This window comes from Impatiens glandulifera, unplaced genomic scaffold (genome assembly GCF_907164915.1).
Source record: "Impatiens glandulifera unplaced genomic scaffold, dImpGla2.1, whole genome shotgun sequence".
Lineage (NCBI taxonomy): Eukaryota > Viridiplantae > Streptophyta > Magnoliopsida > Ericales > Balsaminaceae > Impatiens > Impatiens glandulifera.
Window position 1 is genome coordinate 1 of NW_025919849.1, and position 25677 is coordinate 25677.

The following is a 25677-nucleotide window of genomic DNA, read 5'->3' on the forward strand; positions in this document are numbered from 1 at the left end:
AAGTATTAAGATCAACCAATACAGATTACAGATTTAGATTTTCCTTCAACACCTAGAGGGCAAATAACAAAACTCAAATTTACTACAAAAAAATTCTAAATGACTACTAAACTTTCATCTCAAAGATATACAATTAACAATCCTTGTATCTTATCTTTGTATCAAACAGAGCAATACTAGATGTAAAAATTGAGCATTTCCTTCTCTAAAATACAACATGTGTGCATGTATATAGAATATCATCAAAGAACACATTTAGTACTAGAAAATCGATTAGAGGGAACCTGGTAAGAAATTGCCTTGATGCTGCTGAAGTCGATTGTTGAAAAATAGTGAAGATCCTTAATCTTCATAGATCATAATGTCTGATGAGATTCAATAAGCAGAGCATTAAGCATTACATGAACAGCAGCATCATAAACACCTTGATTGTAATGCATCCCATCAACTGTACATAATCTCCCACATTTTTTACTCAGCAATTTAACATCGAGTAACAAAAGAGGGCCACCATATTCGCGCAGTAGTTTACTTCGATAAACTGCTTTCTCATAATCTAACAATGTGATATCGTTCATCTTCTCTCTTTTCTCCTCCGTATTCAACATCGAGTTTATAAGCTCAGGCATCCCAATCCAGAATATGTGTGGGGATCTCGAAGAAACTGATCCTGAAGCAAATTCTGGAGAGAATGGTAACAATGAATTGACTGAATCCCTCAATAATACTAAACTAGCACCATAACTTGATGAATCTGTCATGTGGAGCATATGCCACAACCCTGCTCCCATCACAATCACATCAGGGTAAATTCTATTCCGTTTAAGATCAACCACAAAATCAGTTAGATTCGTCGAATAAGGAGCCCAAATGAAATCCAATTTGATCCCAATCGAATCTATTATGATCTGATAATTGCTATGTCGTTTAAACAAATCTAACCTAACGGAAACCATCTCATCCTGACCTAGAACCAAATTCAACAAAGAAATAGCAATCAATCGTGCCTGTGAATCGCCGGCAACAACTATCCATGATCCATTAAGTAGATCTGAAGCATCAGACCGACTTAATTTCTGAAATTCACAGGCGTCGATGAAAGAAGACTTTTCCCAATTCCAAGATGCGCTATTATTATTCGAAATATTCTGAGTATTGACTATGGAATTAACATCGTATACAATGTCGTGAAGCAAAGAAATACATGATTCGCGACTGTCTGTTGCGGAAATCGACGAAACTGACGAAACAAAACTGGTAATTGAAGAAAAATAAGGAGTTATATGAACACCTACCGCGAGGGTGATGAAGAGAGCTCCGCTGAAGAAGAGTACTTTATTTCGACTCAAATGCCATCCCGCTAATCCCATGGGTACAAATAAGACCACGCAGGCCGCCAACAGTCCAAGCTGGACGGCCCCTAACATTTCTCGTTCTATATAAACTTATAAAAGCTGCAGTGAATCGCGGAAGCAGTCACATCCGAGAGAAAGTAGGGTTCCAGTGTGCGTATGTATGGATCAATTGCTCAAATCGAATGATTGATGATAAGATAGATAGATTACCTTGAGCGAATCACGGAAAGGAGATGAATCTACAAAGATCATTAGATGAATGTTTCAGCAGAGATGAATCATCGAAGATCATTAGAGAGAATATTTCGTTGATGAATTCAGAGAGAGAAAGAAGAGAGATCCGACTGTGATGGTAACTGCACAACAGACGAAACTGAAATGATGAGCGACAACCGAACTATTTCTTCATCTATATTTTTTTATTTATTTTTTTTAAATTTATTTATAAAATTATAATTTAAAAAAAATATTATTTATAAAAAATATAATCCAAATTCATACTTATATTTTATTATAAATTAATGATTAAAATTAATTCTAATGATAATTCATACATCAAGTTTTTTTAATTGAAAATGTGAGTTTTTATCATTAATTCTTCTTATATAAATTTGAAGACAAATTATCATTATTAATTAATTAACCAGCATCCAAAATGAGATTCAGAAGAAGAAACTCAAAATAAATATTTTGTTAGGTGATTAATATGACTTTACTAATCGAGATTACAAAGTTGGATCGTGCACGCATTTATCATTTTTGCTTCATTTTACTTTTAAGAAATTTTTTTACTATTATTTTTGTCCGATTTTAAGAAATTTTTGCGGGTATAGTTATTCTATATTTTCTATAAAAAAAATATTTAATTAAATTATGTAAATAATTTTTTAAAAATATTATTATATATATTTTAATATATTAATATTTTATATTATTATTAAAAAATAAATTTAAAACACTAATAAAATGAAAAATAAATAAATATATAGGTGATATTATATATTTAGACCATGTTTAGTATAAACTATACCAATAGTGTTTTAATATGGTGTTTTTTACATTTTTACTATTGGTATTAATTTATACCCCTATATAATTTATACTTCATATTTGGTATAAAATAGTAACTAGTCCCCTAGGTACAACACTATTCTTATATATATCATTTAATTTTTAATTTCTCATTATACTCTTTATTAATATTATATAATTATTATTATATAATATATTAAATATATTTTATTAAATTTTAATATTTTATTATATATAATCATTTTTAATATAAATATTTTTAAAATTGTTCAATATTTTAATTAAAAAATATTTATTTATTTTTACAAAAATAATTTTATTAATTATTATTTTCTAAATTTACTTATATTATAAATAATATTTTTATTTATATTTATTTTATTACAATTATTAATCATATTTAAATTAAATAAACATAATTTATGTTTATATTATAATTAATTTTTTAAATTTTAATTAAATTATATTAATTATTAAATAATAACGATACAATACCTTATAATAATAATAAACAATATTATTTATAATATAAATAAATATAAATAATAATAATTTTAAACTATTTATACAAGTTATACTACATTTTTATAATATATACCAAACACAAAATTATAAACCATATACAACTTATATCATTTCTTATAATTCATACCAAACAACAATAACCTATACAACTTATACTACCCTATATTATTTATACCTCGTTACAATTTATACCCCTATACAACTTATACCCTATATAAATTGTACCCCTTACCAAACGCTACCTTATATGTTTATTAATTTTCTAATAGAACTATGGTGAAATCAAGACATATTAACATTAAAAATCACTCGTACTTACAAACTACGGACGTATTTGCTTAACAGATTTTAATTGATTTTTCAATAAAACCACAGTTTACACAAAAACAACAGTTTATTAACATTTTGATAATAATAATAATAATAAAAAAAAAAAAACACCAAATTGAATGCAAAATAACAGTCGTGTAAGAGATGAGGCGATCATAGCCGTCGGTTCTTTTAAGGTAAAAATACCTTGATCTGCGGGCAAGGATTGTCGGTGTGTTTTTTCTTATGTATAAATAAATATAAGCTTCCTCATTAGGGAAATTTGATCAAATAATCTCAAATATGAGGTTATTTGATCTGATGGTAATTTATTAATTTTATTAAGCTCGTGGTGATTTTATTTTTTTTTGGACGATTTTGTCCTTATCGCGAAACGCTAAGCGCTAAGTGGACTAGGTTTAGTATAAATACTCTAATTTTTCATTTCTTTCATTTTTTTCTCTCTCTTCTTTTGTTCTCTCTTTCACGGCGACGGCGACGAAGGCGACGGTGCTTATGCAGATACATATTTACGTTCTTATTTACCTAATCTTTATTTCACCCTAACCTAAATCGATTTTTTTTATTATACAATCTTCATTTTTTCAAACCCTAACCTTAAACCTATTGTTATATAAAATAACCTGTTCTTATTTGGTTCATATTGGTTTATATTTGGTATTTGATTTATATTGGTTCATATTGGTTCATATACGTCGATGATAATATTTGCAGATAATCTCGGATCATATGGGTTCCGTTTCAGGGAAGTTTCTCCAAGAATTTACCGTTTCGCTAAGTGCTTACCGTTTCGCTAAGTGCTTACCGTTTCGCTAAGTGCTTACCGTTTCGCTAAACCAATATGAACCAATATAAATCAAATACCAAATATAAACCAATATGAATCAAATAAGAACAAGTTATTTTATATAACAATAGGTTTAAGGTTAGGGTTTGAAAAAATGAAGATCGTATAATAAAAAAAATCGATTTAGGTTAGGGTGAAATAAAGATTAGCTAAATAAGAACGTAAATCTGTATCTGCATAAGCACCGTCGCCTTCGTCGCCGCCGTCGCCGCCGCCGTGAAAGAGAGAACAAAAGAAGAGAGAGAAAGAAAATGAAAGAAATGAAAAATTAGAGTATTTATACTAAACCTAATCCACTTAGCGAAATGCTAAGTCACTTAGCGTTTCGCGACAAGGGCAAAATCGTCCAAAAAAAATAAAATCACCACGAGCGCAATAAAATTAACAAATTACCATCAGATCTGATCAAATTTTTCCGTCATTAATCACCATTTTTTATTTTCTATTATGTCTTGAATATTTTTGTTTTGTTTTTTTAAAATAATTTAGTACAAGTAAATTTGAAACAAATTTATCTCTGAGATTGATAATTTAATTATTATTTATATCTTATTTTAAAAAAATAATTTATATTATTAATTATATATACAAATAATAATATAAAGTAAATTTTATTTTGAATATAAATTGTTGAACCTTACATGCGTATCATTTATTATAAACTCTTTGCTTTTAAGTGGTTAATTTATTAATTAAGAAAATGGTGAATTTGAAATTACATAATTATGTAATTGTAGAATCGAAAGGGGGTATTTTCGTAAAAATGAGGTGTGTATAGATTCCCTTCTTCAACCTTTGTCTCTTTCTTTTCCCTGAACTTCAAAAACCAGTATTCATCTCTCTCTCTCTCTCTCTACATTCTCTTTCTAAAAATGCGGTATTATTGTCCAATACACTACTACCTGCTCTTGTTAGCTTTCACATTATCATCATCAATGGCGGAAGCTGCTCACTATTCCTCAACAAATCTCACTCCATCTTCTTCCTTGTCTTCCTCCTCAGATGCCTCATCATATACCGATTGGAAACCAGCGCACGCCACTTACTACGCAGCAGCAGATCCACGGGACGCCGTCGGAGGCGCCTGCGGTTATGGAGACCTACTCAAGACCGGTTACGGCCTCGCTACCGCGGGAATGAGTACGGCGCTCTTCGATCGCGGCCAGATCTGCGGTGCTTGCTTCGAGGTCAAGTGTGTGGAAGATCTCCGCTGGTGTATACCAGGAACTTCCATTATCGTGACGGCTACTAACTTTTGCGCACCTAACTATGGATTTACGGCCGACGGAGGCGGACATTGTAATTGGCCCAACAGTCATTTCGTTCTTCCGATTGAAGTTTTTGAGAAAATTGCTATCTGGAAGGCTGGAAATATGCCGATTGAGTACCGAAGGTATAATGATTCCTTATTTCATTTTCTAGCTTGCACCATAAGTTGCCATTGATGATCTATATGCAATTTCTTAAGGTTATTGTTCACACTGCTTTATTAAAGTACTGAAGTTAGCTTATGGCGCCTTTTAGCCCCACCACCACCATTATCATCATCATCATCATCTTCCTTTTATTGACTGGTGCAATCCATTTTCCTTGGTTAGCGTAATCTTCACTAATAAATGATATTAATCGGTTCAATGTTTCTATAAATCGTTTAATTGTTCAAACAAGAACACTTGAATCAGCTTTTCCTTCTTTGAATGCTGTTTACGTTTTCCTTCTCTTAGCTTATTAGGGTTCTTTTGATCATTTTGGGTTAAATGACTTAAATACCCTTGACATATAAAATGATTTTCTTTTCCCAATCAATTATTGAGACTAATTTCAATTAACTTGTGGTTTTTTATAAACAATTTACTAATGATTATGACACTTTAATCATTATTTATACTCTTAATGACTTTCTATCCAAATAACTCTTAATAACTAAACTAATAAATTCTGTTTGTAATTTGATAATAGTTATTTTGTTTTTCAAATAATCCAAGATCAAATTAAGGCTTTGATTCATATGGGTTGTAATAAGAAAAAAACAAATTATTTGGGTTAAATACTAAAATATCTCCTCTTTTTTACTCGGGTTTTAATCTTAACATGACTATCATTCATCTTTAGTTAGAGCGTTTTTTTAGTGAGAATTGAATTGGAATCTTTGATCTTTATTTGTAGGAATGATCCTCTTTAGTTAGAGCATTTTTGGTGAGAATTGAATTGGAATCTTTGATCTTTATTTGTAGGATGAAGCCTTACTTAATAATTTGAAAGATGATTGAGGGGTATTTTACATTTTTCATCTTTTCTTAATTAATTTAAGGCTTGTTTGATATGATGTTATTTGAATTACATGATCAAATTAAGCTTTAAGATTGGAATGATTATGGATGTTGGAGTAGTTTAAAATGTAATCTAAATCACCCAAATCAATCAAGCCACTAATCTGGTATTTTTTTTTTTGTTAATTTAGGATCAAATGCAGAAGGGAAGGGGAGATTAGATTCACAATTGATGGTTCAGGTATATTTATATCAGTATTGATCAGTAATGTTGCCGGAGCTGGCGATATAGTGGCGGTTAAGATTAAAGGATCAAGAACAGGTTGGCTTCCAATGGGTAGGAATTGGGGGCAAAATTGGCATTTAAATGCGGATATGCAAAACCAACCTCTCTCGTTTGAGGTTACTTCGAGCGATGGGATTACACTCACGTCTTACAATGTTGCTCCTAAAAATTGGGGCTTTGGACAGACTTTTTTTGGTAAGCAATTTGATTCGTAGGGAACAACCCTAAACACGCAATTGGATGTATGATGACTAAATGAGTCTCGCAAATCCAACCAACCAACCGATCAAGCCCATTTTGATGGGCATGAGAAGATAGAAAGGTATGTATGTATATGATTAAATGGTTTATTTTTGGGATGATTAATGTGTCTTTTGTGATCTTGGCAATTTTAGACTTTGAGAAATATTGGTTCTATATGATTCCTGTTTTGAAAAGTCTCTCTGTACTAAAACAAAATCCATACATATTAAGCAAATGTTGACGAAAGATAATGGAAAATCCTCACAAAAGAAGATGCGATTCGATAAGCAATGTGTTGAGCATTACATGAATGAAAGCTTCATAAACAGCTTGATTGTAATGCATCCCATCAACTGTACGTAATCACCCACATTTTTACTCAGCAATTTAATATCGAGTAACAAAAGAAGGCCACCATATTCGCACAATAGTTTACTTCGATAAACTGCTCTCTCATAATCTAACAATGTGATATCTTTATCTTCAATCTCTTCTCCTCTGTATTCATCATCGGGTTTATAAGCTCAGGCATCCCAAGCCAGAAGCAAATTCTGGAGAGAATGGTAACAATAAATTGACTGAAACCCTCAATACTACTAAACTAGCACCACAACTTGATGAATCTGTCATGTGGATGAACGCCTACTGCGAGAGTGATGAAGAGAGCTCCACTGAAGAAGAGCAGTTTATTAAGGGTGAGGTGCCATCCCGCGATTCTCATTTGCAGAAATAATAGTACGCAGTTTATTTGTAGAATTAAGGGCGTAGTCAAAAATAAAAACCATATAAGGCTGACACGTTAACCCAAAAAAAAAATTATAAAGGAAATAATATATGTAGCTACCATATATATATATATATATATTAAAAAAAAAAGTTATAAAGGAAATAATATATATAACTACAAAATATATATATATACTCTAAAAAATTATAAAATCAATGAAATTGTAGATTATGAATCGAATTAATGAAGTTGTATCTTGCGATTTTTCATTGAATAAAACTCATAGATTAATGAATCAGTATATATCATTTTAGTAAATTCTCTTTCAATGTAGATAATCATAGGATTTGTCAATAATTCTTCTTCCATTCTATTCCGAAGAGATGTTTTAAGAAGTTTCATAACTGAGAATGATCGTTTTGTTGTTGCAGTAAAAACATGGAGCGTGATGCGTTCAAACAAGACGAATCTATCTGTCAATTAAGTGATAATGATGTGTTTTTTCAGTCTCTACAAATCTTCGACATAATTCCGAAATTGTATAAATATTCTGAAACCTTTTATGATTGACTATATCAAACTTATAATGCTCCAACTGACTTCTCAAATAATGTAGTTCTTGACCACTCAAATCATTGGGATAGAATTTTTCTACAAGATTGTGAATATCATTAGCATTAAACAACTTAAAGTTGTCTCGAGGTACCAAAGCAGTGCTAAGTTTAAGAAGTTTTATGCTTCATCATCAAATCTGCTATTGAGCTCCTCAATTTGATAATCTATTACAGCATGAAATACGTCAAAACGGTAATGATGCTCAATTGTAATAGAATCGCTTTGCTTACATGAGCGTCTTGTAGTTGATCTATAACAAGCATTCATATTAGGTATCTCAATACCATTATTTTCACAAACGGATTGCACGATCATTAGATGATTATCATAAGCTTCTGTTCTCAAAGTATGAATGATTATCGTCTTGTAGTTGTCTAGAAATGAATAGTTTAGAAGAAGTCTGAACTGGCAACGATCAATTCTTAAAGGTGATGGATGTCGATTGGTAATTAAGTTATGGTAATATGTATTTTGAACCCTCCCTTTCCAATCATCCACTTACTCTTATGGGTTTACTCTTATGGGTAGCTTCATTTGAACTAAATTCAGTTTGGTTGGAATCATGTAATGTATCCTTGAAAATCAAGGCAAGACAGGGTGGAGACAATGAGTATATGATTTATGAAAATGCCTAGATAGCTAGTGTTTGTGTGTGTGGTCGGTCTTGTTTGATTTGCAATTAATAGCAGGCGAAATTGAAGTAGTTGGACCCCACTCTCATGTGTAATAAATAAATTATGGCATTCAAAATGGCACATGATCGGGTCTTTGATCCCCACCCAACCCATATGGGCACTTTGCTTGGATTTTTTTTTTAAATGAATGAAAACCCAAGAGGCTAGCCTCGACCACAAAATTAAGAGCCGTGCACTCTACCAACTGAGCTAGACAGGCTTAATGTTATTTGAATTTTATTTTATTATAACAAAATCAATCTGGGCCTGCCAAGACTATAGCTCACCGTAGTGTTTGGTGTAGCTACGCCCCTACGTACAATACAATAGAGAGTTGGTTCGAATCCATGGATATAGTCAAATAATTGAAGGTGAGAAGAAACCTTCATAAAAGATTGAAATGCATAACTAAACACAGTTGAAATCAGCTTAAAGAAATTTTAAGCAATTGATTTTGGTTTATTTTTCGATTTGGTCAAGTAAAATTTGATTTGTCTATTTATTCATTTGTTAAATTATTAGAGTAACTAATAGAAGTTTACATAAAATTTGCTTTTGAAAATAAATATAAGTGTGTTTATTTGTTTTTGACAACTATATATATTTTATTTTTAAAAGGTTAATTATTAAAAAATCATCGAAAAATATAATATATATCTCCATGATAGGTCGAGTAGGTCTGATGGTTCACTGATGAATTCGTTTTTATTAGTTTTATAAACCGTAAGGTCATTTAGTTAATCATTTCGGTTAATTTTTGGCTTCATTTTAAATTTGTTAAATTCAATTAAAGAGATTGTTTACTTGGTGCTCTTTATTATATTATTTTAAACTTTTTTATATTTTGCTCAAAGACATTTGTAAGATTAACCAAACAAACATGTATTTTATTTCCCCTCTTCCCTTCCATTTTCTTTCCATGTTCTAACGGCTTCTTACCTATCAGTTGATTTTAATTCGAATGTCCGTCGTTAAGGGTGGTTCATACAATTTGAATATTGGTTGGTCTCATGGTTTATATATCTTTTCGTGTGCTCCGCCTATGGAGGTGACGCAATGAATGATTTTGATGGTAGACTCAATCTCGGATATGCATTTAAGGAAAAAGCTTTTCCACAAATGTTATGCTATAGAACTCATTGATTTACCTTCTACTTGAATCTCCTAAAAAGTAGACAAGAAAACTATCCTTACAGAAGTTGTCTTGTCTTAGAGATGAGAAACTGAAATAGAATTTTATAGCATAAACCTTTTAAAGTTGTTTTGTCTTACTATATGACTTCGAGAGTCGCCATTTTATTTACTTTCCAAAGAAATTAAATAAAAAAAAATTATAGATTTATTTTTAAAGGTTTGGTGTTTGGTTACGTATTAGGAAAGTGAATATGACGCTATGTCTTATACGCCTGTCCAGATAAATATTCTTTACTCGAACGTAGTTGACCTTTGGTTGTTTGGGAGAATTATTACACATACGTTCTGAATTCATAACTTTTTTTTTACTTTTGTAAATATTCTAACATATGTCTAATCAATGGCTAGCTTTATTCATTGTTTAAAGATGACTTTAAGTGTCCGTTAAATTTAGATAATGTTGATATAATAGAGCCACAAACGCGTACCGAGCACAAAAGAACACAAATATGAAGTGAAAAATTCACATGTTGCTTGCTTTGAATTTAGACTGTGAATCCTTATAGGAAAGAAATCCACGAGTATTAGAAAATTCACATTGAGAATTTTGGAGTATTTGAGTCATCTTTATGAACCCTTTCCGGTCCTACCCATATTTTAAACAATTTTTCCCAAACTACCCACATTTTCATTCTCATTCCCAAACTTCTCACATTCCCTCTCTACAATATTAATTAACCCATTAATTAACTCACCCCCTCTCTTAACCCACTAATTAACTTATTCTCTCTCTAAACCCATTAATTAACCCCTTCTCTCTCAACTATTAATTAATATTTCACTTTTTAAATTATTAATTAATTTATTCTATCACAATCAAATAATTAAAATATATTATATAAATATTAAAATAAAATAATACATATATTTTATTTTTATTTAAATCTATAAATATAATAAATATATATAGTTCAAATTAAATACACTAAATTAAATAATTTAAATAACTATTATAAATTAAAATAAAATAGAATACATAAACGAAACTTGAAACTTGAAATAAAATACATTACATCACAATAAAATACATAAACATTATAATAAAAGTTGATATAAATCTTAAATGTTTAATTGACAAGTCAGTATAAATATAAGATTGATAAAAGTTGGATTAACAATTCACTACAAATATAAGATTAAAAAAATAAATTGAAAAATTAACTTAAAAGTTTATATTAATTATATCAGGAGTATGATTAACAAATCACTATAAATATAATATTGAATTGACAAATCACTAAATCAAAAATTAGATGAAAGGTCATTAAAAGATAAGACCAATGTTGTAAAGATAAAATATGAATTTTATTGTATATTGAACGTGATTAATATTTATTATGTATTTTATTTTATTATAATGTTTATGTATTTTATTGTGATGTAATGTTTATGTAATGTATTTTATTTCAAGTTTCAAGTTTAGTTTATGTATTCTATTTTATTTTAATTTATAATAGTTATTTAAATTATTTAATTTAGTGTATTTAATTTGAACTATATATATATATTATATTTATATATTTAAATAAAAATAAAATATATGTGATATTTTATTTTAATATTTATATAATATATTTTAATTATTTGATTAAGATAGAATGAATTAATTAATAGTTTAAAAGTGGAGATATTAATTAATAGTTGAGAGAGAGAATGGTTAATTAATGGGTTTATAGAGAGAGAGGGAGTTAATTAGTGAATTAATAGAGAGAGTTAGTTAATTAGTGGGTTAAGAGAGAGAGAGAGAGTGAATTAATTAATGAGTTAATTAATATTGTAGATGGGGAAGGTGGGTAGTTTGGGAATGAGAATGAAAAGGTGAGTAATTTGGGAAAATTTGTTTGAAATGTGGGTAGGACCGGAAAGGGTTTCATCTTTATGACACCGCAAAAGTCGAGAACTTAGCAAAAGTGTTTGAAAATTTATAAAAAAAACGTATGCATGTCAAGCGTAATTTTAGGAGCACATTATACTCGAGTTTGGAATTTTCGAAATTATAAAACTCCAAATATGACACTACAAAATGGTCAAGGAATGAAATAATCTGAATAATTAAAAATAATTTGAAATTAAAAGTCCGGGATCAAAATTGGACGTTAAAAGAGTCTAGGGACCGATATGGACATGATAAAAGTTCAAGGGTTGAATCATTTTAACTTATTTAAAATAAGTTAAAATCAAAAGAATGAATCCAAAATTGGTTTCTATTGAAAGTCAGGGGTCAAAATGGGCATTGAAACTTTAAGGGCTTAGAACATTTTCGAAAACAAGAATTGGAAATCAGTTCATCTTTGGTTTGCATGTGAGCATGCCTTCACTGATTCTGATATGTAGGCTTTCGTAGAGAATCTGCAGATGCTTCAATCGCTTGGATCGTTCGACTTCTCAAGCTTCTTCGTCGCACCATTCTTCGTTTAATGAAGCTTCAGATTGTTTGCCACGACATCGCCAAATCTTCTGCTGCAAATCGAAAGTCCGAAGGATAATTTGGTTCGCGAATCTACTTATCGTGGTCTCGGACTAAGCAACCACAAAGATTTATTCCTTATGAACATACATCTCGACATATGCTTTCACCAAAATTTTCAAATGACTGCAAAACTCAATAGACACTAGTGAAAAAATAGGTTTCTGTAGCGATGCTTAGTAACGGCGGTCGAACGCCCTTACTGAAGATTATTATCAGTAACGGCTATTAAAGACCGTTACTGTTATAAACATATCAGTAACGGCTATTAAAGACCGTTACTAATAGAAGGAAACAGCAACGGACATAAGAAAGAACCGTTACAGATAATAGCAGCTTAAATTCTTTTTTTCGAATTAGTGGTATTAGTAACGACTTCCGAAAGCCGTTACAGATACGGCTTCACTTTATAGTTTTTGGAATGGGTTATCAGTAACGGTTTTCTGATAAAGTCGTTACTAATCTCTTATCTGTGACGGTTTTATTAATAACCGTTACTGATATGAAGCCGTCTTTTAATCTTCTTTTCCACTATCTGTAACGGTTATTGATAAAACCGTTACAGATATGAAGCCGTCTTTTCATCTTCTCTTCCACTATCTGTAACGGTTTATCAATAACCGTTATAGATATGGCTTCACTTTACAATTTTCAGAATAGGAAACAGTAACAGTTTTTTAATAAAGCCGTTACTAATGTCTTATCTATAATGGTTATTGATAAAACCGTTACAGATAGTGTAAAAAGAAAATAAATCAGCGGTTGAATATCTGTAACGGTTTTATCAATAACCGTTACAGATAGCCTAAAGTAAACCCGCGAACAACTTCTTCTTTCTTTTCTTTCTTCCTCCGCGCTTTCTCCTCTTCTTCCCGATCAGTCGCCGCCCTTGTTGAAGTCGTCGCCCGTGAAGTCGCCGCCCGTGTTGAAGTCGCCGCCAGGTAAGTTTTCTTCCTCTTTTCTTCTCTCTGCTGTTCCACCGCGCGTTCCGCCGTTCCACCGTTCATCGCCGATCATCGATCATCGATCCAACAAGTAATTAAGACTTTTTTCTCCCTCTAATTATGATTCGGTAAAAGTCAATCACACCATTTTCATCATGCATTTGAACAATATATGAGCACACTCAAGAAATACCTTAGGAACAGGAACTTTCCAGAAGGTTCAATCAGCGAGAGTTACCTTTTGAATGAGAGTATGAGCATGTGTGCCCGATATTTGGACGATCAAGAGTCAGAAGATGAATCGATAAATACAAGTACAACATTCTCCATATTCATCGCTATGAAAGACTTATCTAATGGCACAGCCTACACATATCAACCGGGTGATCGTGAACGTGCTCATTGGTACATTTTAAAAAATTGTCGCGAACCTGAAGAATATTATAAGTAAGTCCATTAATTTCATTATGAGGGATGATTTAAGTAATAATTTAATCTATCATTTGCGCAGTGATTTCGTTCAATCATGCCCTCCTAATATTTCCAATGAGGCTCGGGATAAACAATATGTTAGATATTTCCAAGAAAGAGTAAGTAATCGTCTCAACAATTTCCTTTTTTAGTATATGACAATTAGTTTAACAATAATTTCTAATTAATAGGTGGAGCAATTAACCGATCAATCCGATAGGACAACGAATCTTAAGATTTTAGGACGTGGGCCTACATTGTATGCAAAGAAATATAAATCGTGCAAAATAAATGGGTACAAGTTTAACACTGAAAAACATGACGAGAGCTTGACTACCCAAAATAGCGGGGTTTTGGTTGTTGGTAATAATGGGGCCGAGACTATTAACTACTATGAAGTGATCAATGAAATCATAGAAGTGATATTCTTTTGTGGAAGACGAGTGATTCTCTTCAAATGCAAATGGTTGATGTTTATCACAAAGATCGGGGCATTAAAGTTGATAAGTATGGTTATGTTAGTATAAATATCAACATGATTCTACAGACTCAATTAAATGAATCATTCATAATGGCAAGCCAATCACAACAAGTCTTTTACTCTACAGATATGGCATCAAGGCTTGAATGGAAAATTGTGACACCAATAAATCCCCATTATTCTAATTAAGGTTGAATTATTTTCTATGAAGGGTTACTTATAAAATTTTCTTATAAACATTACATTCAATATTTGCAGCTATCATGGCACCTAAAAGAATGCAAGGTAAGGGTTTAAGCAGCCAGCTAAACGGCCTTGTACAGAGGACCGAGGAGCATTCAGAAGATCATTTGCAATTACTTAACTCTATCGGGGAAATTGATTTGGACCTTGATGATGTGATGAATGTTGATAGTGTACTAAACACTAACCTCGATGATGATGAGACACAACCCCCGTCTGAGGAGCAAGATGGAGGTACTTGTGTTTGCTTAAGTGAGTTGTTATGATCCTATATAATTTTTTGTTTAATTTTAGGATCTATTTTGAGGAGGAGACGGGGCAAGAACAAAAATAAAGCAGTTGGTAGATTGCAAGCGGGGCAAAAGATGACTATTCAATTTAACCCGATAGATGGTAAACCAATGTGCGAGAATAGGACAGCTTGGTCGAGGCATATTGGGAGTGTCATTCGAGACTCCAATGCACTACCTCACAGGACTTTGCGTTGGTCGGACCTGAGCTCTATACAACTAGATCACATATGGATAGCTATCACGGTAACTTTTTATATTATTAAGTCCATTATGTATTTATCACAATCTATAATCGTTTTAATGTTGACTATTTAGGATCCTTTCGTGGCTGTGGGGGAAGACATCAACAACTATCGAAAACAAGGTTTATTTAAAGCAAACAAATTATGGGATAGATTGGGATGTCATTGGAACACCATGTACATTAAAGCCCGTGAAGGTAACGAGCAAGCGATTAGGGAAAATCCCCCTCCCGAGATCGAAATAAGTGATTGGCATTATCTACTTGATCGTCGCTTTCTCACTCCGGAATTCAAGGTAAATTAAAGTGTTTATAAAGAGTTCTTACATTAATCATTCATTAAATACAAATGTTTTCTTATTTGCAGAAAACAAGTACTATGAATGCGCAACATGCGGACAACATCTCATTTTCGCAAGTGGAGAAGCAAATGGTTCGTTTTATCATTGAATAACAAAGTTTATAATGTTATTACGTTTTTATTAATTATTAAATTTGTACAGGAGAAGACTACCAGTGCGTCGCCTAATTTTGCAGAATTATTTCTGCACACTCATACAAAGAAACCAACTCTGCAAAATCCAAATCCGGAGGTTCCCCCTATTATTCAAGAAAAAGTGGTAAGTCGTGTTTATTAGTTTTATTTTTTTTATTTCTTTTATGTATGTAATCAAATGTAATTTGTGTTTGTAGACTGCCTTGCAAACTGCTATAGAAGAAGACCCGAATAGAAATGAATTGCAGTTGGCTGAGTGCGCATTCGGGTCTCAAGGACATGGGTGAGTTGTGGGTTTGGGCTCTGGTGTTACAGCTAGATCTTTTAGAGCTGATGCTCGTGGTGGTTCTAGCACACCGCACAGTGACACGCAAAATTTCCGTGAACAAAACCAACTTTTACTTGAGGAGATGTAGAGGATGCGAGAGGAGCGTGAAGCGGAGAAGCTTCATTCACGGAGAGAGCGCGAAGAAGCCTTACTCGAGCGTCAGATGGAGCGTGAGGAAGCACAGAGGCAGCGTGAAATGGAGCGCGAAGAATTACAAATGCAGCGTGAAATGGAACGTGAAGAAGCTCGAAGGGATAGACAACAATCATTTGTAGAGCGTGATGAGATGCTTGAGATAAGGGAGACGATGAACTTCTTATTATCCATGATTCTCGGTGCTCAACGTCCACCTGCCCCTCCCACTAGAGATGATGCCCCTTCCACTTGATCGTCGCTTTCCTATTTTAATTCTGGTTAGTTGAAATGTTATTTGAAGTACGTTAATTAATGGTTTTTGTGGATTTGTGATAGGATTGTAGTTTGTGATATGATTGTAGTTTGTGGATGGATTGTAGTTTGTGGATTAATTGTAGTTTGTGGATGGATTGTAGTTTGTGGATGATTATTGTTTTGAATTAATGATTGTGGTTTTGGGTTTTTGGTTATTGATGATTGTGCTTTTTGGTTTTTGGTTATTGATAATTGTGGTTTTATATAGGTAAAAATTTGGAGAAAAAAACGATTATGGTTTAGTAACGGTTAAATAAATTAAAAAACCTTTACTATAAAATTTTCTGTAACGGTTTAACAAATAAAAAACCGTCACATAAACAACACAGGTATTAGTAACGGTTTTCGAAAACCGTTACAGATACTAATGTCTTTAAGTAACGGTTTTAAGTTGGCTAGAACCATTACTGTTGTTCCTTTAATATCAGTAACGGTTTTCGAAAATCGTTACTGATACCTATGTTGTTTCTATGACGGTTAGAACCGTTACTGTTGTTCCTTAACTATCAGTAACGGTTTTCGAAAACCGTTACTAATGCCTTTGAAGTTTCTGTAACATATTTTTTACTAACGATTGGTAACGGTTTTATTTGCCGTTACAATTATGTTTCAGTAACGGCGTTCGATGCTTTTAGTAACGGTTTTCGCTCTTACTAATACCTCTTTTTTCTACTAGTGAGACAACCGCAAATTCATCATTCGATAGTGGAGAGGAATGTTCGACCATCGAACATCAAATAAAATACAGACCTAAACTAACATAGCTTCAAACTTTGAAGAAAATGTCTTTAAATATATACCCTTAGGCATTAGTAAGTCGGTTAGTAACAGGCCTGAGGTGAGTTTTGGTAGAGTGGACTAAGTTAGTAACAAGTCCAACTATATTCTCTAACTTGAATCAACCCAAACCATTGAGTGTGGACATAGTTATGATTTTTTAAAGTTGAGCCTCTATTCACCTAATTTGTGAAGACAGAAACTTCCACGAGCTCTTGCAAACAACTTAAACCACCATAGAGGCTGAGATTAGACTTATTGAAAAAATGAGTTAGTTAGCTACAACTTTTATTTTGTTCGTCAAAGTCAACTAAAGTCGTAGATCCAAGCATTTCTTGATTGAATGTCGTTGGTCTTGAATTGGGCAGGTTGGCTTACGGACGACCTAGCGTGGGTTGTAGGTCGATCCATGAGTGCTTCTTGGTATCAATAAAAAACTAACTCAAAGATTTTTCCAACGGTAGCTCATTTTCTATGAATGGTTGAGTAGAATAAAAGTTAGTGCACTTACTTTTGTGAGGGCATGGAAGGTCACTTGTATACCAAATGACAATATGAGACCAATGTCATTCGATCGGGCCATGTCTCAACATTCCATACGTGGGTAGCAATCATTTTTTGAAGCAATATGGGTCAAGTTATGGATTTAAAACCAAGGATATATTAGTTTAGATCCCATTTTGGGCATCTTGCCTTGTTTCAAAGTTGCGTTGAGTTCGAGGACTACAAAATAAAATTGGACTGAGAAATTTTGTAGAGCACTCTCCTAACTTTCCAAAACATCTAAGATTATCCAAATTCATCGAGAATTGAGGCGTGGATCATAAGCCCCTACTCCTAATAAGTTGCGGAGTTCAGTCCCTTCCAATATGAGTGTAAGACTTGCATCACATTACCTCCTGTGCTAAGCAGACTTTAACTCCTTTCTCCCTTATAGTAGCAATTCTGACAACAGATGCGGATTATGTAGCAAATGTCGCTGATGCGTTACCCGTTCTCCACGCACCGGCCCCATTCACTTGCTTATCGTCGAAGTGAGTTGTGGCTTATAAATAGGACTAAACGAATTTTTGAATTTGGGTGTAATTAATGGTCTTCTTCTAGTCGAAGGTTACCAAATGAAGAACATTAAAGATGTCTTCATGTTTAGCTTCCACTGACACATTGATGACATCACTCCCGCGTGATTGACTTGTCAAGCACATTGATTGTGAGTTGATCAAGTTCAAAACGTCCGAGTTAACTCAAGTTTCTTCTTTTTAACATTTTGGAGTTTTTTCTGAAAAGTTGTAAAAAGTAATATTATACTCAAAATTTTTAATTTTTTGAACCGATTAATATAAACGTACCAGATCTCATAAATTCCAAGTGTTTTCGATAAGTTGTATTTGGCACAAAAATGAGCGTTTAAATAGTTGTTTTTGTACATTTTGCCAAAAAATAATATTATACTCAAAGTTCGTGATTTTCTATGTCGGTCAATTTGAAAGTGTCAAACCATTACAATTTTGAGTAGTTTTGAAAAGTGATGTTTGGACCGTGTTAAAATAGGCCAATTGGAGCCGATTTTGTGAAACAGGTCTTGTTTTTTGGTATATTGTTCGAAATACTATACCAAACATATTTATTTTAATTTTGGGGTGTAAAATTATAGTGTCTATAATAATTTTTTTAAATTTTTAATCTTTTACATAAAATTTTATGTGTTCATCGTTATGATTTCATCTTGAGAATAAAATATGAGATGTTTAGTTTGTTAGACATCACATTTTAAATTAGATAGTGAATTGTATATGATTATAAATCAATAATAGTATGAATATATTTTATTTTGTTTGTTAAAAAGAAAGTATATCAAATTTAAGATCTCCAAACAAAGATGATCCAAATGCCCACAAATTATTCTATTTGGAAAGTTAATACGTGATCTCAATTGTGATTATATTCATTTTTATTTGGTGTATAACTATATAATGTTATTCAATTACAAGAAAAAGATAGGTTAGAAGTTTAAAATTGGATTGTTATAATTTTTGACAGTTAACAAAAATTTCAATCCGGATCTTCTACTACCGATTGTCGTGTTCCCTTGTTGCTGACCAATCAGATTGTAGGATGATTATTATATTAATAAATCAAGCTGGGTTGAAGAAGGGGGAGAATCTAGAACCCGGGTTTCATTCTGGGTTCACCCCAAACGCCGTTAATGGAATGTCCATATAACGTTCGGAGTGAAGCTCTCTTCCCCCAGCTTCTAGGTCAAAAGGAATCAAGATATGTTGTTACCAGCGAAGCTAACTTCTCTCCAGACGCCATGTAAGAAGGAATGGAGAGAAGCAGTAAGGAGCGAAGCTTACGCCACCTAGGAGCCCCGTTCAACGGAATGAAGATATGCTTTTAGATCGACGGATACTTCGCTTCAAAGGTTTTTAATACCCTGTCGTTCATGTAAAACCCCCAACACACCCATTAAAAGACCGGTTACCTATCATGTAAATACACTTACTCATTAATGTAAATACCAAAATTAATAAAAATAAAATATTTTTAAATTAAAAATTAATAAATTTTTTAAAAATAACCATATGCGAAGAATACTTCGCTCCAATTACTTGTTTTTATATTTAAAAAATTTTAAATATTTTATTTAGAAGTTTTGCAACGAAAAATACTTCGCTTCAATTACTTATTTTTATATTTAACAAATTTTAAAGATTTTATTTACGAGGAGGCGCTTTGGAGCGAAGAATTATTCGCTTCAATTATTTTAATACACCGATGTACCCTGACGTTCATGTAAAACCCTCAACACACCCATGAGAAGACCGTTTATTTATCATGTAAATACACTTACTCATGTATGTAAATACCAAAATTAATAAAAATAAAATATTTTTAAATTAAAAATTAAAAAATTGACGAATAGATGCTTCTTAGTAAAACATTCTTCGCTTCAACTACTTATTTTTAATTTAATAATATTTTATGTAAATTTTATTTACGAGGAGACGCTTTGCAGCGAAGAATTCTTCGCTTCAATTATGTTATATGTCTAGAGAATCTAGCGAAGAATACTGCGCCCAGGCGCCATGTAACGAGTATAATTTTTTTTGCGAAGACTCCTTCGCCCAGGTGCCATGTAAAAAGGAATGAATAGACGTTTTTCGAGAGAAGACTTCTTCGCCCAACCCAGGTGCCATGTAAAATGGAATGAATAGACGTTTTTCGAGAGAAGACTTCTTCGCCCAGGTGCATGGAGAGACGCTTTTCAGTGAAACATATTTCGCTTCAAGAGTTACTTAGTGATGCCTACTTCACTTTGATTAACAGTTTTAATATATATAAACCCTAATATGATTATTTAAAACACTTCCGCCCGATTTATCTCTCTCTCTCTTCAATCTTCTGTCTCCTTTCACGACGATTCGCATCCGGCTCTCCGTCTACCAGACCAAAAGCAAGATCTTTACGTCTCGACAATGGTACATACACCAAAATAGTAAACTTTTCATATTTAGGATTATGAAACCACTAAACCCTAGGATTATGTTATGGGAGGTCGTTATCTCGTTCATATTTAGGAAACCCTACTCCGAAAATATCACGTTCAATGAAAATTCTTCGTATTTAGGAAAACGTACATAGGGTTAGGGTTGTGTATATTATTTCCTCGAAACCCTAGTATTTATTAACAAAGACTATTTTTTTCACATGCAGGCAACCAACAACGCAATCGTCCAAAACACTTTTGGCAAAGACTGAATTTTATGCCCAAATCAATTAACAAGTGAAGATATATTACTATTCTTGACCTATATCCATTTTGTTCATATTGTGTTAGTTTTCATTGTCATGTCTATCTGAGATAAATATTATTGTTCTTACACAGCAATTGATGGTTCAATATGCTAACATCTGTGGTGCCACAGTGACAATGAGGTGGCGAGACGATGTAACTCACGTCATAGCTTCCACCAATGGTAATGGTGGATGTAGTCGAACTATCAAAGTATTGAAGGCAATATTGAACGAGAGATGGGTCCTTACAATTGATTGTGAGACTCTGTTAGTCTTATCTCTTAACGCAATATTCATTTTCACATATATGAAACTAAATACCAATTGCTTTTGTACAGGGATAAAATCATCAATGAGATCAAAATGTTACGTTGATGAGGAACCGTACGAGGTACAACAATATAATCATGGGACTGTGGGAAGTCCAAGAGATGGCCGAATGCGGTATTTGAACAATATAAGTTGGGTCTGATTCCTCTATATCTTCCTTATTCTCCATGATAACTGAAAATGATTTGTATTTTTTTTCAGCTGCCGAAACTGTTCGACAGTTACACTTTTATTTTGCAGGGATTTCATCCCGTCTTACAAACAGGATCTGATAGGGTTTGTAATTGTTGAAGGAGATACGACTAAAGAAATGGAGAATCCATTTGTTGAGCCCGAGGACGACAAAACTATAGTAGTATACGATGAGACGAGGCACGATGTTAATGAAGTTATTTGGATATTTGAGGCAGTGGATCCTTTGTCAGCATATTTGGATGAATATGGTATTCCTCACACAAGCTTGCTTGTATCTATTGCGGCTTGTGATTTGCAGCCTTTGTTTATATAGACTTGTTTCATTGATATTACTGAATATTTGCATTCCTAATGTAATTTGTTTTCTATATTTGTGATTTCAGATTTCATTTTTTGGTTCTTAGTATTGTAGTTTTAAACAGTATTCATTTAATATATGAACAATGGAATGAGTTTTTAATATGAAAATTACCAAAAATGAAATCTTTGAACATGAATATTTCATGTATTACTTTAAGTAAAGTATAAATTTGTATTAAATACATAACAATCTATGCAGCAAATGCGCCTTAAGTATTTACAAATCTCAATTAAATGTGATTTTATACATGTTTTTCAATTGTCAAATATTGTGAAGCAATCTTCGCTATCTGGTCAAGTGCTTGACATTGATTAATATTAATTTATAATGTTATTCATTTAATTATTAAAATCCAAAATTATTTTTATCAAGTCACCTCACCCCACCTAACACCTATTTTCATTTAATGCCGCCATGCAGCCATGCCGGCTAGCTTTGTACGATTTTCTCTCTCTCCTATCTGCGAAGTAGTAGTCGACCTTTTTTCGTCGAGGTTATACTTCATGGTAGTCGACATTTTCTTCGCCGGAGTTATACTTCATGGTAGTCGGAGTTATACTTCATGATAATTAATCCATTTTCCTAAATTAAAAGCTGGGAGTGACAATGGTACGTTTTTTAATGTCATATTCTTCTCACGTTTTCTTCATAACGTTTTGTATGTTTTTTGAATACTTGACTCAAAATGTTCTGTTCTTGTTAATTATCAGGAATGAACCCACATGAACGAGAATGATAATCATGATTTAAGGTATATTTTTGTGTTTTTTTCTCTAATACTATAAGATGTTTTCATTCATATTAAAGTGAAGCGCTCTTCACTTATAGGATTGTTGTGAATACTAGTGAAGTGAAGCGCTCTTCCACTTATAGGATTGTTGTGAATACTAGTGAAGTGAAGCGCTCTTCACTTATAGGATTGTTGTGAATACTAGTGAAGTGAAGCGTTCTTCACTTATAGGATTGTTGTGAATACTAGTGAAGTGAAACGCTCTTCACTTATATTTCATTCATTTTACAAGCATCTTTACGTTTTGTTGAGACCAATATTTATTTTCTCCTTGTTCTATAGTTTACCAGCCAATCTGCTACTTTTCAGCGACAATTGAATTTCGATGAAAATGGCCAACCTTTGGAGGACATCGCAGCCAACTTGATTCTACATTTAGGTCAGGAATTTGAGAGTGAAGAAGATGACTACAAATTTTATTTAGAATACGCTAAACTAATAGGGTTTAGTATAAGGCACACAGTTCAAAACATGTTGACAAAGATGGTAAAATACAGGATAGAGTTTTTTGTTGTAGTGCAAAAGGTGAACGGGGAAAAGACAAACTGGATGTTTATGTGAAACGTAGTCATTCTTTGACGAGGTTCGGTTGTGAAGCGAAATTGAGGATAAAAAGGGCAGAGAATGGAAAGTTTGATGTAGTAAATTTTATTAGTGAGCATTATCATCCTTTTGCAAGCCAAAAGAAAACTCACCCGTATAGATGTCATATGAATATTTCTGCAGTTACAGGCTTACATATTGAGATTGTCACTCATGTGGGAATACCTCCAAAGGCATCCCATGCTCTAATGTCCAAACAAATCGGTGGTAGAGAAAATCTTAGTTTTCTTCCTGAGGATTATAAAAATTACTTGCGAACGAAAAGAACCAGAGACTGCAATTTTGGGGATACAGGGGGTGTATTAGAGTATTTGCAGAAAAAACAATCGAATGATCCAGGTTTTTATAATACTTTTCAACTAGATGTGGACGATTTGATAACGAATATTTTTTGTGTGATTCGAACATGCGATCTGATTATTCATACTTCGGAGACGTTATTAGTTTTGACACGACCTACAAGAAGAATAAGGAAGGTCGTCTAGTTGCACTTTTTGTAGGTGTGAATCATCACAAACAATCTATTATTTTTGGTGCAGCTCTATTATACGATGAAATTGTTATGACTTTTGAATGGTTGTTTGAGACTTTCACCACAGCTATGCGTGGGAAAAAACCTAAAACCATTCTTACAGATCAAGACGCGGTCATGGCTAAGGCCTTAGCGTCTACATGGCCCGAAATAAATCATCGTCTATGTATTTGGCACATATTTCAAAATGCAGCCATACATCTAAGCTCCGTGTTTCATAATTTCAGAGAATTTTCGAAGGATTTTTCTTCATGTATATATGATTTTGAAGAAGAGATAGAGTTTCTTGAAACTTGGAATCAAATGTTGAAAAACTACGGGCTTGAAAACAACGACCAGTTGAAACGTATGTTTTGCATTAGGCGAAAGTGGGCATTAGTGTATGGACGACATATGTTTTGTGCTGATATGACGACAACACAGAGAAGTGAGAGCATGATCAGTGTGTTGAAAAAGTATTGCTCCTACAAACACAAGTTCTTAGAATTTTTCAAATACTTTGAAAGACTAATCGACGAAAGAAGATATGATGCGTTGAAGGCTGATTTCAAATCAATTACCAGCCAACCAAGTCTGAACTATCCAGTTTTGATCTTAAAGGATGCATGCAATGTTTACACTCCAGAGGTATTTAAGTGCTTTGAACAACAATGTTTTATGTCGCATGATTGTGGTGTAGAAATGTTAGAGGATGTCGACAGACACAAAAAATATAAAGTAACCCCCCACACTAGGAGATACTCTCATATAGTTACAGTTCATAAGAATGATGATAATATCGAGTGTAACTGTTGTAAATTTGAATTTGGCGGGATTTTTTGTGATCACATTTTAAAGATTTTCACGACGATTGACGTGTTGAAGATTCCTCTTGCGTTGATATTAAAGAGGTTGACAAGAACAACAAAAGATGAATTTTTTGGAACTGTCCACCAATAATGTTGATCTGAGTGAGCTTCAAAACATAAGATACAGAGAGTTGTGTAGCTTGTCCATGCATTTATTTACGTATAGGCATGTGAAAGAAATTATGCTTAGCTAGTGTAAGTTTGTGGATAAAAAATTACAAGAGGATATAAATACGCAAACTCCACCAGTTATATCATGTTCTGCCGAGGGTGCTCATGCTCGAGCGAAAGGAATCAAAACTAAGAAGACAACAAAGTCCGGTAAGAGAAGGAAAGATGGACTAGAGAATAATTCAAGAAAAAGAAAATCAACAAGAAAAACAAGCGAATCACCAATAAATCCGATATGAATTTTCTGACTTAACTACTTTAATAATAATTGGGTTATTACTCTTCATTTATTAACAACCTTTAAATTGTTATACCGTTCCAGCCATCAAATGCAATGCCAACAACAACCACTCAATTCTCAACTCCTCAACAATGGGACAAAAGTTTCAGCATGGACGTCGATACTTAGTTCACTATTCTTTTGTCATCTCAACTATCGAATTCTAGTTTCATGTGAAAGCTGAAATGTTGTTGTTTGTAAATTTGATTTGAAACCATGAAGAAGGTATAATGAATGCATGGGGGTTTATGTAAAAAATGACCAAATGAATGAAAACCTATTGAGCAGTTCATGTCAACCAGAAATGAAGCATTAATTTTTACATCTACGTTTAACTACATAAAGCCATAAACACTCTTAACGGAAAGTAGAGATAATGTATGGAGCGAAACATTTTCGTCTATGAGCAATTTAAAAGTTATGGAAATACAGTTTTCAGTGAAGCATGCTTCGCTTCTATATCGAGCGATACATTCTTCA

General features: G+C 32.7%; 2 protein-coding genes across 2 annotated transcripts; one reads left to right on the top strand and one right to left on the bottom strand.

Moving 5' to 3' along the window:
* Positions 1-78: 78 nt before the first annotated feature.
* Positions 79-1625, bottom strand: LOC124918542 (protein ALTERED XYLOGLUCAN 9-like). Its single transcript, XM_047458650.1, has 2 exons — positions 1566-1625; positions 79-1454 (listed from the first exon to the last, which is right to left on the bottom strand). Exon 2 carries the CDS (start codon positions 1425-1427, stop codon positions 357-359), a length of 1071 nt encoding a protein of 356 aa, XP_047314606.1. The 5' UTR covers positions 1428-1454; positions 1566-1625; the 3' UTR covers positions 79-356.
* A 3281-nt stretch (positions 1626-4906) lies between these two features.
* Positions 4907-7097, top strand: LOC124918541 (expansin-A13-like). Its single transcript, XM_047458649.1, has 2 exons — positions 4907-5482; positions 6551-7097. Exons 1-2 carry the CDS (start codon positions 4962-4964, stop codon positions 6858-6860), a joined length of 831 nt encoding a protein of 276 aa, XP_047314605.1. The 5' UTR covers positions 4907-4961; the 3' UTR covers positions 6861-7097.
* Positions 7098-25677: the final 18580 nt, after the last annotated feature.

What these genes read in the sequence shown, in the direction of transcription:
- LOC124918542 (XM_047458650.1), bottom strand. Translation starts at nt 1,427, where the DNA reads ATGTTAGGGGCCGTCCAGCTTGGACTGTTGGCGGCCTGCGTGGTCTTA.
- LOC124918541 (XM_047458649.1), top strand. Translation starts at nt 4,962, where the DNA reads ATGCGGTATTATTGTCCAATACACTACTACCTGCTCTTGTTAGCTTTC. An exon ending in ATGCCGATTGAGTACCGAAG is followed by an intron (nt 5,483 to 6,550) that starts GTATAATGATTC and finishes TTGTTAATTTAG; the next exon opens with GATCAAATGCAGAAGGGAAG.